At 37.0% G+C, this 12,374-nt stretch overlaps 1 protein-coding gene across 1 annotated transcript in view; it reads left to right on the top strand.

Moving 5' to 3' along the window:
- Window positions 1-12,374, top strand: part of NPEPPS (aminopeptidase puromycin sensitive) — a 98,862-nt gene that overhangs the window by 36,194 nt on the left and 50,294 nt on the right. Inside the window, exon 3 of the mRNA XM_012765965.3 lies at window positions 6,712-6,789. Within this exon, the coding sequence (XP_012621419.1) occupies window positions 6,712-6,789 (78 nt within the window). The remainder of the gene's footprint in view (window positions 1-6,711; window positions 6,790-12,374) is intronic.

Raw genomic sequence — 12,374 nt, 5'->3', positions numbered from 1 at the left:
TGCCTTAAACCTATAATCCTGGCACTCTGGGAGGCCAAGGTGGGAGGATTGCTTAAGGTCAGGAGTCCAAGATCAGCCTGAGCAAGACCCCATCTCTACTAAGAATGGAAAAAATTAGCCAGACGTGGTGGTACGTGCCTGTACTCCCAGCTATTCGGGAGGCTGAGGCAGAAGGATCGCTTGAGCCCGGGAGTTGCAGGCTGCAGTGAGCTATGATGATGCCACTGTACTCCAGCCTAGGTGACAGAGCAAGACTCTGTCTCAAGACAATCAATCAATCATTCAATGAAAAAAATAAAAAACTTTTTGTAGGTAAAATATACACATGATGCAAAGTAAGTCTACTTTACCTCCCCTTCCTGTCAAATCCCCTTTATGGCCATAAAGTCATTATTTTCTTACATATCCTTTCTCAGTGTTTCTGTACATTTACAGGCATGTATATATGTTCATGTATGAATGCGTGTATATGTATATATAGAGAGAATGTACTCATAAATGGTAGCATATTGTATACATAGTCCTGAACCTTGTTTTTTTACTTACAGTGAAAATTGTATCTTAATTTCTTTTTTTTTTTTTTTTTTTTTTTTTTTTTGAGACAGAGTCTCACTTTGTTGTCCAGGCTAGAGTGAGTGCCGTGGCGTCAGCCTAGCTCACAGCAACCTCAAACTCCTGGGCTTGAGTGATCCTTCTGCCTCAGCCTCCCGAGTAGCTGGGACTACAGGCATGCGCCACCATGCCCGGCTAATTTTTTTTTTTTTATATATATATCAGTTGGCCAATTAATTTCTTTCTATTTATAGTAGAGACGGGGTCTCGCTCTTGCTCAGGCTGGTTTTGAACTCCTGACCTTGAGCAATCCGCCCGCCTCGGCCTCCCAAGAGCTAGGATTACAGGCGTGAGCCACAGCGCCCGGCCCTTAATTTCTTTTTTAAACATTTAAAAATTTTAGACATTTAAAAATCCAATTTATAGGTGCATCTTGTTATGAACGCTGTAGATTTATATGTTATGAGTAAACTTTTTCTTTTATATTTCTTTTAAATTAAAAATTTTTTAATTTTCACTTTTTTTTTCTTTTTCTCTTTTTCAAAAGTACACATTTAATGAGTAAACTTTTAGTCAGAGTGAACCTATTATAGTTGTTTTGAGTATAAGATTTTTATTGTTATGGTTTTATACAGACTATGGCTATATTTAAATTTTACTTTTATTTGATAGAATACTAACATACACATGTACACATGCATGCTTATACCCAAATATATTTGTTTATATTCATAGGTTTTTAAATGCCAGTTATATTTAAAAGAAATTTTTCCTGAAATGTATTATAGCATTCCATAAATGATTTCAACAAGAGCTATTATTTATTCATATATAATGGATTAATTGTAGTTGAGTTAATAAAGAACTGTTAGGTATGTTATGCTCTAGAACAGAATATTTCTTTTTTGAGATAGAGTCTCGCTTTGTTGCCCAGGCTAGAGTGAGTGCTGTGGTGTCAGCCTAGCTCACAGCAACCTCAAACTCCTGGGCTCAAGTAATCCTGCTGCCTCAGCCTCCCGATTAGCTGGGACTACAGGCATGCACCACCATGCCCAGCTAATTTTTTCTCTATATATTAGCTGGCCAATTAATTTCTTTCTATTTATAGTAGAGACGGGGTCTCACTCAGGCTTGTTTTGAACTCCTTACCTCGAGCATTCTGCCGGCCTCGGCCTCCCAGAGTGCTAGGGTTATGGGCCTCAGAATATTTCTTAATGATCATAACCAGACACTGCTAAGCACTTTACATAAGAGTATATTATATAATCTTAAAGTAATTAAATAAATAGGTAATGATATTACCTAATTAAATAATTAAATAGGTAATGATATTTCAATTTTATAGGTCTAGAAATAGTGGCTCACAGATTTGAATAATCAGATATGCCTGATTATAAGATTATCTTCTACTTTTCCATTTAAAAATATTTTTAAAAAGTTTTTGGTCAAATTTAAGATTTTTTTATTTTTTTGAGACAGAGTCTCACTATGTTGCCTGGTCTAGAGTGCCAGAGTGGCATCAGCCTAGCTCATAGCAACCTCAAACTCCTGGGCTCAAGCAATCCTTCTGCTTCAGCCTCCCGAGTAGCTGGGACTACAGGCATTCGCCACCATGCCCGGCTAATTTTTTCTATATATTTTTAGTTGGCCAATTAATTTCTTTCTATTTTTAGTAGAGATGGGGTCTTGGCTCTTGCTCAGGCTGGTTTTGAACCTTCTTTCTTGCTCAGGCTGGTTTTGAGCTCCTGACCTTGAGCGATCCGCCCTCCTTGGCCTCCCAGAGTGCTAGGATTACAGGGGTGCGCCACCTTGCCTGGCCTTAAGATGTGTTTATACATGATATATAGTAAAGCATCTACTTTCAATGCTTAATTTACATATATGTTTTAAAATATGAATGTATTAATATGAACTGTATTAGTTATTAGTGAATGTATATTTTATATGTATATTTTATTCAATAAATAAAAACATACAGGGTCTGGCTCTGTTGCCCAGGCTGGGCTCAAGAAATCTTCACACCTTAGCCATCACCTGAGTAACTGGGACTACAAGCACCACCATGCTCGGCTAAAATTTTTAAACTTTTTTGGAGATGAGGTCTCACTGTGTTACCCAACCTGGTCTCAAACTGGCCTCAAGTGATCCTCCCACTTTGACCTGTTAAACTGCTGGGATTATAGGTGTGAGACACCACCCTGGCCAGGATTGTTTTTTTTAAGGTGATGGCACAGGTCTCTAAAGAACTGATTTTATCAGAGACCTGAATGACAAAAGGTGTTTAGATATTTGGAGAAAGAACTTTCCAAACAGATGCAGAAAAGCTGGGGTTGGAGAAAGCTTACAGCTTTTGAGGAGCAACAAAGAGCTACCACCAGCAACATATGAGTTCTAGTTACTGTGCTATATCATGGGTAATACTTTTGTTGTCAGTCTTTTAATAGTTAGCCATTTTAGTGGGTGTGTAGTGATATGTCATTGTGGTTTTAATTTGCATTTCCCTGATGACTAATGATGTTGAACACTTTCATTTGCTTTTTGGCATTAATATATTTCCCTTTGTGAATTGACTGTTCAGGTCTTTTCCCCATTTTTAAATTGGGTTATCTTTTTATTGAGTTATAGAAATTTTTTTTTTTTTGAGACAGAGTCTCACTTTGTTGCCCAGGCTAGAGTGAGTGCCGTGGCGTCAGCCTGGCTCACAGCAACCTCAATCTCCGGGGCTCAGCGATCCTACTGCCTCAGCCTCCCGAGTAGCTGGGACTACAGGCATGCGCCACCATGCCTGGCTAATTTTTTTTTGTATATATATTTTTAGTTGGTCAATTAATTTATTTCTATTTTTGGTAGAGACGGGGTCTCGCTCAGGCTGGTTTCGAACTCCTGACCTTGAGCAATCCGCCCGCCTCGGCCTCCCAAAGTGCTAGGATTACAGGCGTGAGCCACCACGCCCGGTCCAGAGTTATAGAAATTTTAACATATATTTGGGATAGAACTTCTTTGTCATATACATATATGTATGTTTTTCTCCCAGTCTGTGGTTTGCATGTTCATTTTCTTAACTGTCTTTTGATCATCAAAAGTGTTTAAATATTGATGAAATCTGATATATCAAAGTTTTTCTTTTATGGTTAGTACATTTTTTGTCCACCCTATGTATTTGCCTGCCTCAATCGGACTTATCTTTTTATTTTGAATATTTTGGGACTGGCTGCTGTGTGAAGAATAGACTATAAGACAGTAATAGTGGAAACAGGCCAGTTAAGAGGATATTGTAGTGGTCTAGGCTATAGTGGTGGAGGCATTAAAAAGTTGCCTAGGTTAAGGTTCTAAGCCATTGAATTTGCTTATTGGACGTGTGGTTCGAAAGACAGACATAGAGCAAGGCAGTTAGCATGATTTCATATTTTTGATTTGAGCAACTGGATAAAAATGATGGTGCCATTTGCAGAATATTCAACACTACAGCTTACCATGGTTGTTTCAAACTCTAATGTATGTTTGCTAAGTAGTATGTTACTCAATATAAAGTAATTGTAAGTTCCCATAATACAAGAGACTTTTCAAGAATTGAAATATATGGTCTTTCTTTTCTGAGAGAGGGTTTGGAGGAAATTTTGTTCTTTTTTGTACACATGGAATATAGTTTATGTATTTTTGAAGCATATACTATAAATGGAATCTAGCATATAGCACTTGATTGTTTCAATTTTAAAATTTTGTGTGTGTGTTTTTCTACACTTCTTACCAGTTTGAAACTTTTTTATGGATTTATAAAAACAATTAGCATTAGTATATTTTAATAGAGATGGTCTTTGATCATAGTACCTCAGAGCTACTGCAACACTGTTTTTTATACCTTAGTCTGAAAGGAATGTTTTCAAGCATTGAGGTGATTCTTGCCTTCCTTATATGCTAAGTATGAGTCTACTTTTGGGTATCAGGTTAGAGCGTATCTCAAGTTTTTGCCAGCAAAATCCTTTATGGTTCTAGGAGAGATTTCATCAGTATTCTGTGTATTCCAAATCTTAGACCTCTATTCAAATCTAGGAGGTAGCTTATGACTGTAGGAAGAATTTTGGCAATAGAGTAGGAAGGGAACTAAGTTCCAGTCTAGCTGTTAACCTTAGGCAAATCATTAACCTTTTATACCTCACTTTCTTCATCTATAAAATGAGGAAGGTTTTATTAGAGGATTGATTAAAAAGTCTTTTAAAATCAGAAATTATAGTTTCGTACTGGTTTTGTAAAGATTTTGTGTTTATAGAAACATGTTTGAACCATAGTGATATTAGAAATATTTGGAATCCTGTTTTTGGGTGATTCCATAAAAGAAAGGAGGAATTGTGGGCATCTTTATTGACCTATATTTAATCTAAATCACTGTTACCCATATCAGCCTCTGACAGTTATGGCTCATGCGTCCACCCAGTCTCCCTCACGTAACAGCTTTATTAAGATACAATTCACAAGCCAGGCATGGTGGCTCATGCCTATAATCCTAGCACTTTGGGAGGGTGAGGTGGGAGGATTGCTTGAGTCTAGGAGTTCAAGACCAGCCTGAGCAAGAATGAGACCCCATCTCTACAAAAAATAAAAAAATCAGCTGGCTATGGTGATGCGTGCCTGTAGTCCCATCTACTTGGGAGGCCAAGGCAGGAGGATCTCTTGAGCCCAGAAGTTTTAGGTTGCAGTGAGCTATGATGACACCACTATACTCTGTCTAGTGCAGGTGACAGAGCAAAACTCTGTCTCAAAAAAATTAAACAAAATAATTCATGTACCATACAATTCATCCATTTAAAACATACAATTCAGTGGTTTGTAGTATATTCACAGAGTTATACAGCCATCACCAGTATCAATTTTCATAACTATAGCAGGTAAGTACCACTAGCAGTCACTTCCCATTTCCCCTTAATCCCCAAGCCCTAGCAACCACTAGTCTACTTTCTGTCCCTGTAAATTTGCCTATTCTGGACAAATGTGTGGCCTTTTGTGTCTGGCTTCTTTAACTTAGCATAATGTTTTCAAGGTTCATCCACATTGTAGCATGTATCAAAACTTCATTTCTATTTATTATCAAATAAAATTCAGTTGTATGGATATATCCCATTTTATCCATTCATCAATTGATAGGCATTTGAGTTGTTTCCATTTTGGGGCTGTTAAAATAATGCGACTGTGAACATTTGTGTACAAGTTTTTATAGGGACATATGTTTTCATGTCTCTTGGGTATTTACCTAGGAGTGGGATTGCTGGGTCACATGGTAACTCTATATTTAACCTTTTGAGGAACTGCCAGACTATTTTTCAAAGTGGCCTCATCATTTACATTCCTACCTGGAATGTGTGAGTATTCTAATTTCTATGCATCCTCCTTTACACTTATTATCTGTCATTTTGATTGTAGTCATCATAGTGGATATCATTGTGATTTTGATTTGCATTTTCCTGATGGTTAATGATGTTGAGCATCTTTTCATGTGCCCATTAAAGCCACCACTTTGACTGGATGGCTTTTCATTTGGGATGGGAAAGGGATGTGGGTACAAGTTGGTCTGTTTGTTTCTTTCTCTAATATGTCAGCTAAGCATCCTAAAATATAAGTTGAATAAGAAGTCTCTTCTCACTCCTGATTGAGAGTAAATTCAACCCTAATTTAATCCTCACACCTGTTTTCATCTTATTTCTATAAAATTTTTAACAAAGAATTTTACCAGAAGTGGGTATGATTTTTATCTTAGTTTGAATTGTTATGTATCTTTGCTGAGTCTTTCAAATGCTCATGAGTAAGACTGCAACATAGCAATATCATAGTCACACAGGATTGGAACGAAGCATTTCTGGGAGTCTGATAGAAAACCCTATCACATTTATAATAGCCCTATTTCCCTTACATCACCAAAGTTTTATGAATTTATAAAAATGTGTAATTATTTTTAATGAGCATACTTAACTTAGGTCATGTAGCCCAAAATAGGTTAATTTGAAATTATACTCATGATACTGTTGTTAGTAGGAGCTTAATTTACTAAATTTAGAATATTTAGTTTCAGTAGAAATTTTGCTCTTAAAAATGTTAATTACTGCAGTCTGGATTTGGTCCTATTAGTCTAGCTAGATTTGTGAAGTAATATTTTTTTTCCCATTCCAGAAATACATGCTACGGGATTTAACTATCAGAATGAAGATGAAAAAGTCACCTTATCTTTTCCTAGTACTCTCCAAACAGGTAAGAGATGTGACTTTTGTAAAATCCTGTGGCATCTTCTTCCAAAGAAATTTATTGTATGTCATTTTTTCTCTCGTTGTTGGCAGATTAAGTATTAAGAAAGAGCTTTTGAAAGAGATTCATTGCAAGTTTTAGGTCACCAGAGGTTTCTTCTAAGGAAGTTGGGCTATAGAAAGAAAGATTTACATATTCTGTCACTCTATATTCTCTTTAAGCAAACAAACAACAATAACAAAAAACCAGACCAAAAACTATGGATCATTCTGCTCTAGAATATGATGCATTGTTTTTCAGTTTTAGCTTTTTAAAAATACATTTACTTAGCTCTGTTTTCTACTAACTAAATCCAAATCTCTGTGGTGAATGCTCCACAGATGATTTTGATGGACAACCAGAGATTAGATAGGTATTATGTTAGTGAGGACATGGAAGGGAAAGACTTACTGGTATGTTACTATTAAGTATAAAATCATAAAGCAAATAAAAGATTTTCCAAGCTTAATATAGTGGAAGAAATTATATACAAATCAGTTGGTAAAGCACTTAGACTTTGATATATAAGCAAATGAAAAGGCACAGACAATTCATAAGAAGAAAATGCAAATGACTTATAAACATGTGGAAAGATATTCAGCCTCCATGAAATGAGAGATATCAAAACAACAGCTACTGATACACCAGTTTTTGCCTGTCATGTGAGCCGAAACTTTAAAAAAAATTCTCAGTGATATGGCTGTCTTTCTATTACTGGTGGCAGTAAAATTTTTTTTTTTTTTTTGGAGACAGAGTCTCACTCTGTCACCCCAGCTAGAGTGCAGTAGAATCATCATAGCTCACTGCAACCTCGAACTCCTGGGCTTAGGCAATCCTCCTGCCTCAGCCTCTTGAGTAGCTGGGACTACATGCATGTGCCACCACGCCTGGCTAATTTTTTCTATTTTTGGTAGAGATGGGGTCTTGCTCTTGCTCAGGCTGGTCTTGAACTCCTGAGCTCAAGCAGTCCTCCCACCTTAGCCTCCCAGAGTGCAAGGATTACAGGCTTGAGCCACAGCACCTGGCCCATGTAATTTTTTTGAAGAGTAATCTGGCAGTATATATCAAGAGCCTAATATGTTCATGTCTTTTGATCTAGCAATTTTGCTAATAGGAATATATCCTAAGGAAAAATCATAAATACACAAAATGCTTTATACCCAGAAGTGTCTGAGATATTAACTTATAATAATAAAAAATTAGAATTAATATTTGTTCAACACTAAGGAAATGATTAATTATGACATATCTATATAGTGAAATATATTTAGCAATTAAAAGTGAGGTTTGTGAGTTCTCTTTTTTTTTTTTTGAGACAGAGTCTTGTTTTGTTGCTCAGGCTAGAAGAGTGAGTGCCGTGGCGTCACCCTAGCTCAGAGCAACTTCAAACTCCTGGGCTCAAGCAATCCTGCTGCCTCAGCCTCCCAAATAGCTGGGACTACAGGCATGCACCACCATGCCCAGCTAATTTTTTCTATATATTAGTTGGCCAATTAATTTCTTTCTATTTATAGTAGAGACGGGGTCTTGCTCTTGCTCAGGCTGCTTTTGAACTCCTGACCTTGAACAATCCGCCCATCTTGGCCTCCCAGAGTGCTAGGATTGATTACAGGCATGAGCTACTGCGCCTGGCCTAGGTTTGTGAGTTCTTAACACTGTGAAGTATTTATTACAATGTAAACTTGAAAAGCAGAATGTAAAATTACATATCAGAATGATGAGCCATATCTCTAAAATAGTATAAATAAAATTATTATGTCCGAATATTGACATAATTGGTGATTTTTATTCTTATTTATATATTTTGTCTGATTTTCAAAATTTTTATACTGAGAATCTATTGCCTTAATATAAAAATATTTTTAGAAAAAATTTAAATTGGAGAGGTTTTGCTTTATTTTAGTGCTCTTGGAGGCCTTTTTGTGTGTGATTATTATAAAAATAAATGTTTTCCCAGGAATATGTATTAAAATATACCAAAGAATATAATGTGAAGAGGAAGACTTGAGGTTCCCTTTCTCTGACCCCTTCAATTTCCACTGTCTGATGAATTCTTCTAGAAATACTCTATGTACATATAAATGTATGTGTACATTTGAACCCACAAACAGGATCACAAATCTCAGTGCTGACAAGGTTGCTGTGAGCTAGGCTGACACCAGGGCACTCACTCTAGCCTGGGCAACAAAGCGAGACTCTGTCTAAAAAAAAAAAAAAAAGTGTAATAGAAATAAAGGAAATTGCATGTAGCAAAGACAAATCAAAAGAAAGTTTCAAAAAGCAACTCTCACACTAATATCCTTAGATAATTAAGAGAAAATATTGCATTCATTGAACGAGGACTGGACAGAATACCATCAAGTAGGAAGAATTACAGTAAGAAAAGTTTTGGAAGCCGGACGCGGTGGCTCATACCTGTAATCCTAGCACTCTGGGAGGCCGAGGCAGGCGGATTACTTGGGGTCAGGAGTTTGAAACCAGCCTGAGCAAGAGCAAGACCCCGTCTCTACTATAAATAAAAAGAAATTAATTGGCCAACTAATATATATATATATATATATATATATATATATATATATATATATATATATATATATATATATATATAAATAAAATTAGCCGGGCATGGTTGCACATGCCTGTAGTCCCAGCTACTTGGGAGGCTGAGGCAGAAGGATTGCTTGAGCCCAGGAGTTTGAGGTTGCTGTGAGCTAGGCTGACACCACGGCACTCACTCTAATCTGGGCAATAAAGCAAGACTGTCTCAAAAAAAAAAAAGAAAAGAAAAGTTTTGGAAATTATAATATGATAGATGTGAAAAAACCTAGTAGAAGTTTTAGAAGATGAAATTGAGGAATCTTTCAAACAGTAGGAAAACCAAAGAAATGGAAAACGGAAAAATAGTTTTGAGGACCAATCTAGCAGAACCAACATTCATCTATCTAGTAAAAGAACAAGAAGACAGAAAAAATGGGAAGAAGAATTTTTTAAAGACATAAAACAAGAAAATTTCTTTGCACTGAGGTGGCAAAAACTTTGAAAAAATACACCATTGGAAGAGGCTAACTCAATAAATATAAAAAGTTCCAAACTTTTTACATTTTAAATTGGAAGCAAATTTTAGAACTTTTGGGATAAAATGAGACTCTCAAAGAGTTCCTCTCTGGGGTAGGGACAGGAGGGAAGGCTATCATATTAACTTTAAAGTTCAGGAATGCGAATTGCACTGGACTTACCATCAGCAACAATGGAAACTAGACTGTTAGGAAGCCATTCCTCCACAATACTAAGTGAATCTGATTTTCAGCCTAAAATTCTATGCTTATCCAAATGTTGAATTTACATGAGAAAATAAAATGAAGATATTTTCAGATTTACAGGGTCATTGAAAATTCAGTTCTTTGTAAAAGATACTGACATGTGGGATGGTTTAGTTAAAACTTTACTAGCTATAATAAGGAGAAAATGTCTAAAATTAAGAAATGGCTACATTATCAAGATATTTAGAATCAGGATTTGAAATTGGTTGTTTCTAGGGGCACGGTGTGGGGCGTAGGGTAGTGTTGGGCAAGGCCTGCAACTTATGTATGTAAGCCTTATAGTACTATATGAGCTTTAAACTATGAACTAGTACTTTGATAGAAATAAAATAAAAATTTTTTAAGTTTTAAATCTGTATCATAGACTACATTCTGTGTTCAGACTATGAAAAGATTAGAAGTCCTAGCATCAAAGGAGAAATTTAAAAATCCCTTCTTGTATATTTGGAAAAAATCATACCCCTGAATAATTAGGACTTGTCATGGAAATTAGAAAATATTTAGAACTGAATAATGAAGTTACTACATCTGAAAACATGATGGATGCAGATAAAACATTATTCAGAGAGAATATTTAGTTAAGAAGAAACATTGAGCTGGGCGCGGTGGCTCACGCCTGTAATCCTAGCACTCTGGGAGGCCAAGGCAGGCGGATTGCTCGAGGTCAGGAGTTCGAAACCAGCCTGAGCAAGAGCAAGACCCCGTCTCTACTATAAATAGAAAGAAATTAATTGGCCAACTAATATATATATATAGAAAATTAGCCGGGCATGGTGGCGCATGCCTGTAGTCACAGCTACTAGGGAGGCTGAGGCAGAAGGATCGCTTGAGCCCAGGAGTTTGAGGTTGCTGTGAGCTAGGCTGATGCCACGGCACTCACTCTAGCCTGTTCAACAAGCGAGACTCTGTCTCAAAAAAAATAAAAAAAGAAGAAACATTGAATATTAATTAGCTAAGCATCAAACTCAAAGTTAGATAAAAAGAACAAATAACTTAGCCAGGCGCAGTGGCTCATGCCTGTAATCCTAGCACTCTGGGAAGCCGAGACGGGAGGATTGCTCAAGGTCAGGAGCTTGAAACCAGCCTGAGCAAGAGCAAGACCCCGTCTCTACCAAAAAAATAGAAATAAATTAATTGGCCAACTACATATATAGAAAAAAGTAGCCGGGCATGGTGGCACATGCCTATGCCTATAGCTACTCAGGAGGCAGTAGGATTGCTTGAGCCCAGGAGTTTGAGGTTGCTGTGAGCTAGGCTGATGCCACAGCATTCTAGCCTGGGCAACAGAGTGAAACTCTGTCTCAAAAAAAAAACCAAACAAACAAAAAAACCAGAAAAAGTAACTTGAAGAAAGTAAAGAAGAGAAATAAAAGCTTTAAAAGTAGAAATAAATGAATAAAGGAAGGAACACAAATATTTAAAAACTGATTTTTAAATAGTCCAAGGGGCTCACGTGGAGGCGTCGGCCCATGGGCAGAGGGCTCACGTGGGGGTGTTGGCCTTTGGATAGAGGGCTTATATGGGGGGTGTCGGGCCTTGTGCAGAGGACTCACGTGGGGGGTGTGTCGTGCCCCCGCCTCCCTCCCCCCCCAAAAAGATAAATAAACCAGCCAGGTGCGGTGGCTCACACCTGTAATCCTAGCACTCTGGGAGGCCAAGGTGGGAGGATCACTCAAGGTCATGAGTTCAATACCAGCCTGAGCAAGAGTGAGACCCCTTCTCTACTAAAAATAGAAAGAATTTAATTGGACAACTAAAAATACATAGAAAAAATTAGCCAGGCATGGTGGCGCATGCCTGCAGTCCCAGCTACTCAGGAGGCTGAGGCAGAAAGATCGCTTGAGCCCAGGAGTTTGAGGTTGCTGTGAGCTAGGCTGATGCCAGGGCAACAGAGTGAGACTCTGTCTCAAAAAAAAAAAAAAAAAAAAAAAAAAAATTAATCCTTTTAGTGACCTTTTGAGATAGATGCTATCATCTCCACTTTATAAAGAAAGTAAGGCACAAAAATTGTTTTTAATCAAATAGCTTGTCCAAGGTTATACAGCTAATAAGTGACAGAGCTGGGATTTAAACTGAAGCAGTTTAAGAGTCTGTACTTCTAACCAGCACATTATACTATCTTTATTTTTAAAATTAAATATTTAAAAAACATAATACATATACATAATTTGAAATTAAAGTGCTATACAGTGAAATTTTGTTTGCCAGTGTGTCCTGTCTTACTCTTTTACC

Source organism: Microcebus murinus, chromosome 18, assembly GCF_040939455.1.
Source record: "Microcebus murinus isolate Inina chromosome 18, M.murinus_Inina_mat1.0, whole genome shotgun sequence".
Taxonomy (NCBI): Eukaryota; Metazoa; Chordata; class Mammalia; order Primates; family Cheirogaleidae; genus Microcebus; species Microcebus murinus.
This window is presented reverse-complemented; position numbering and strand designations above follow the sequence as displayed.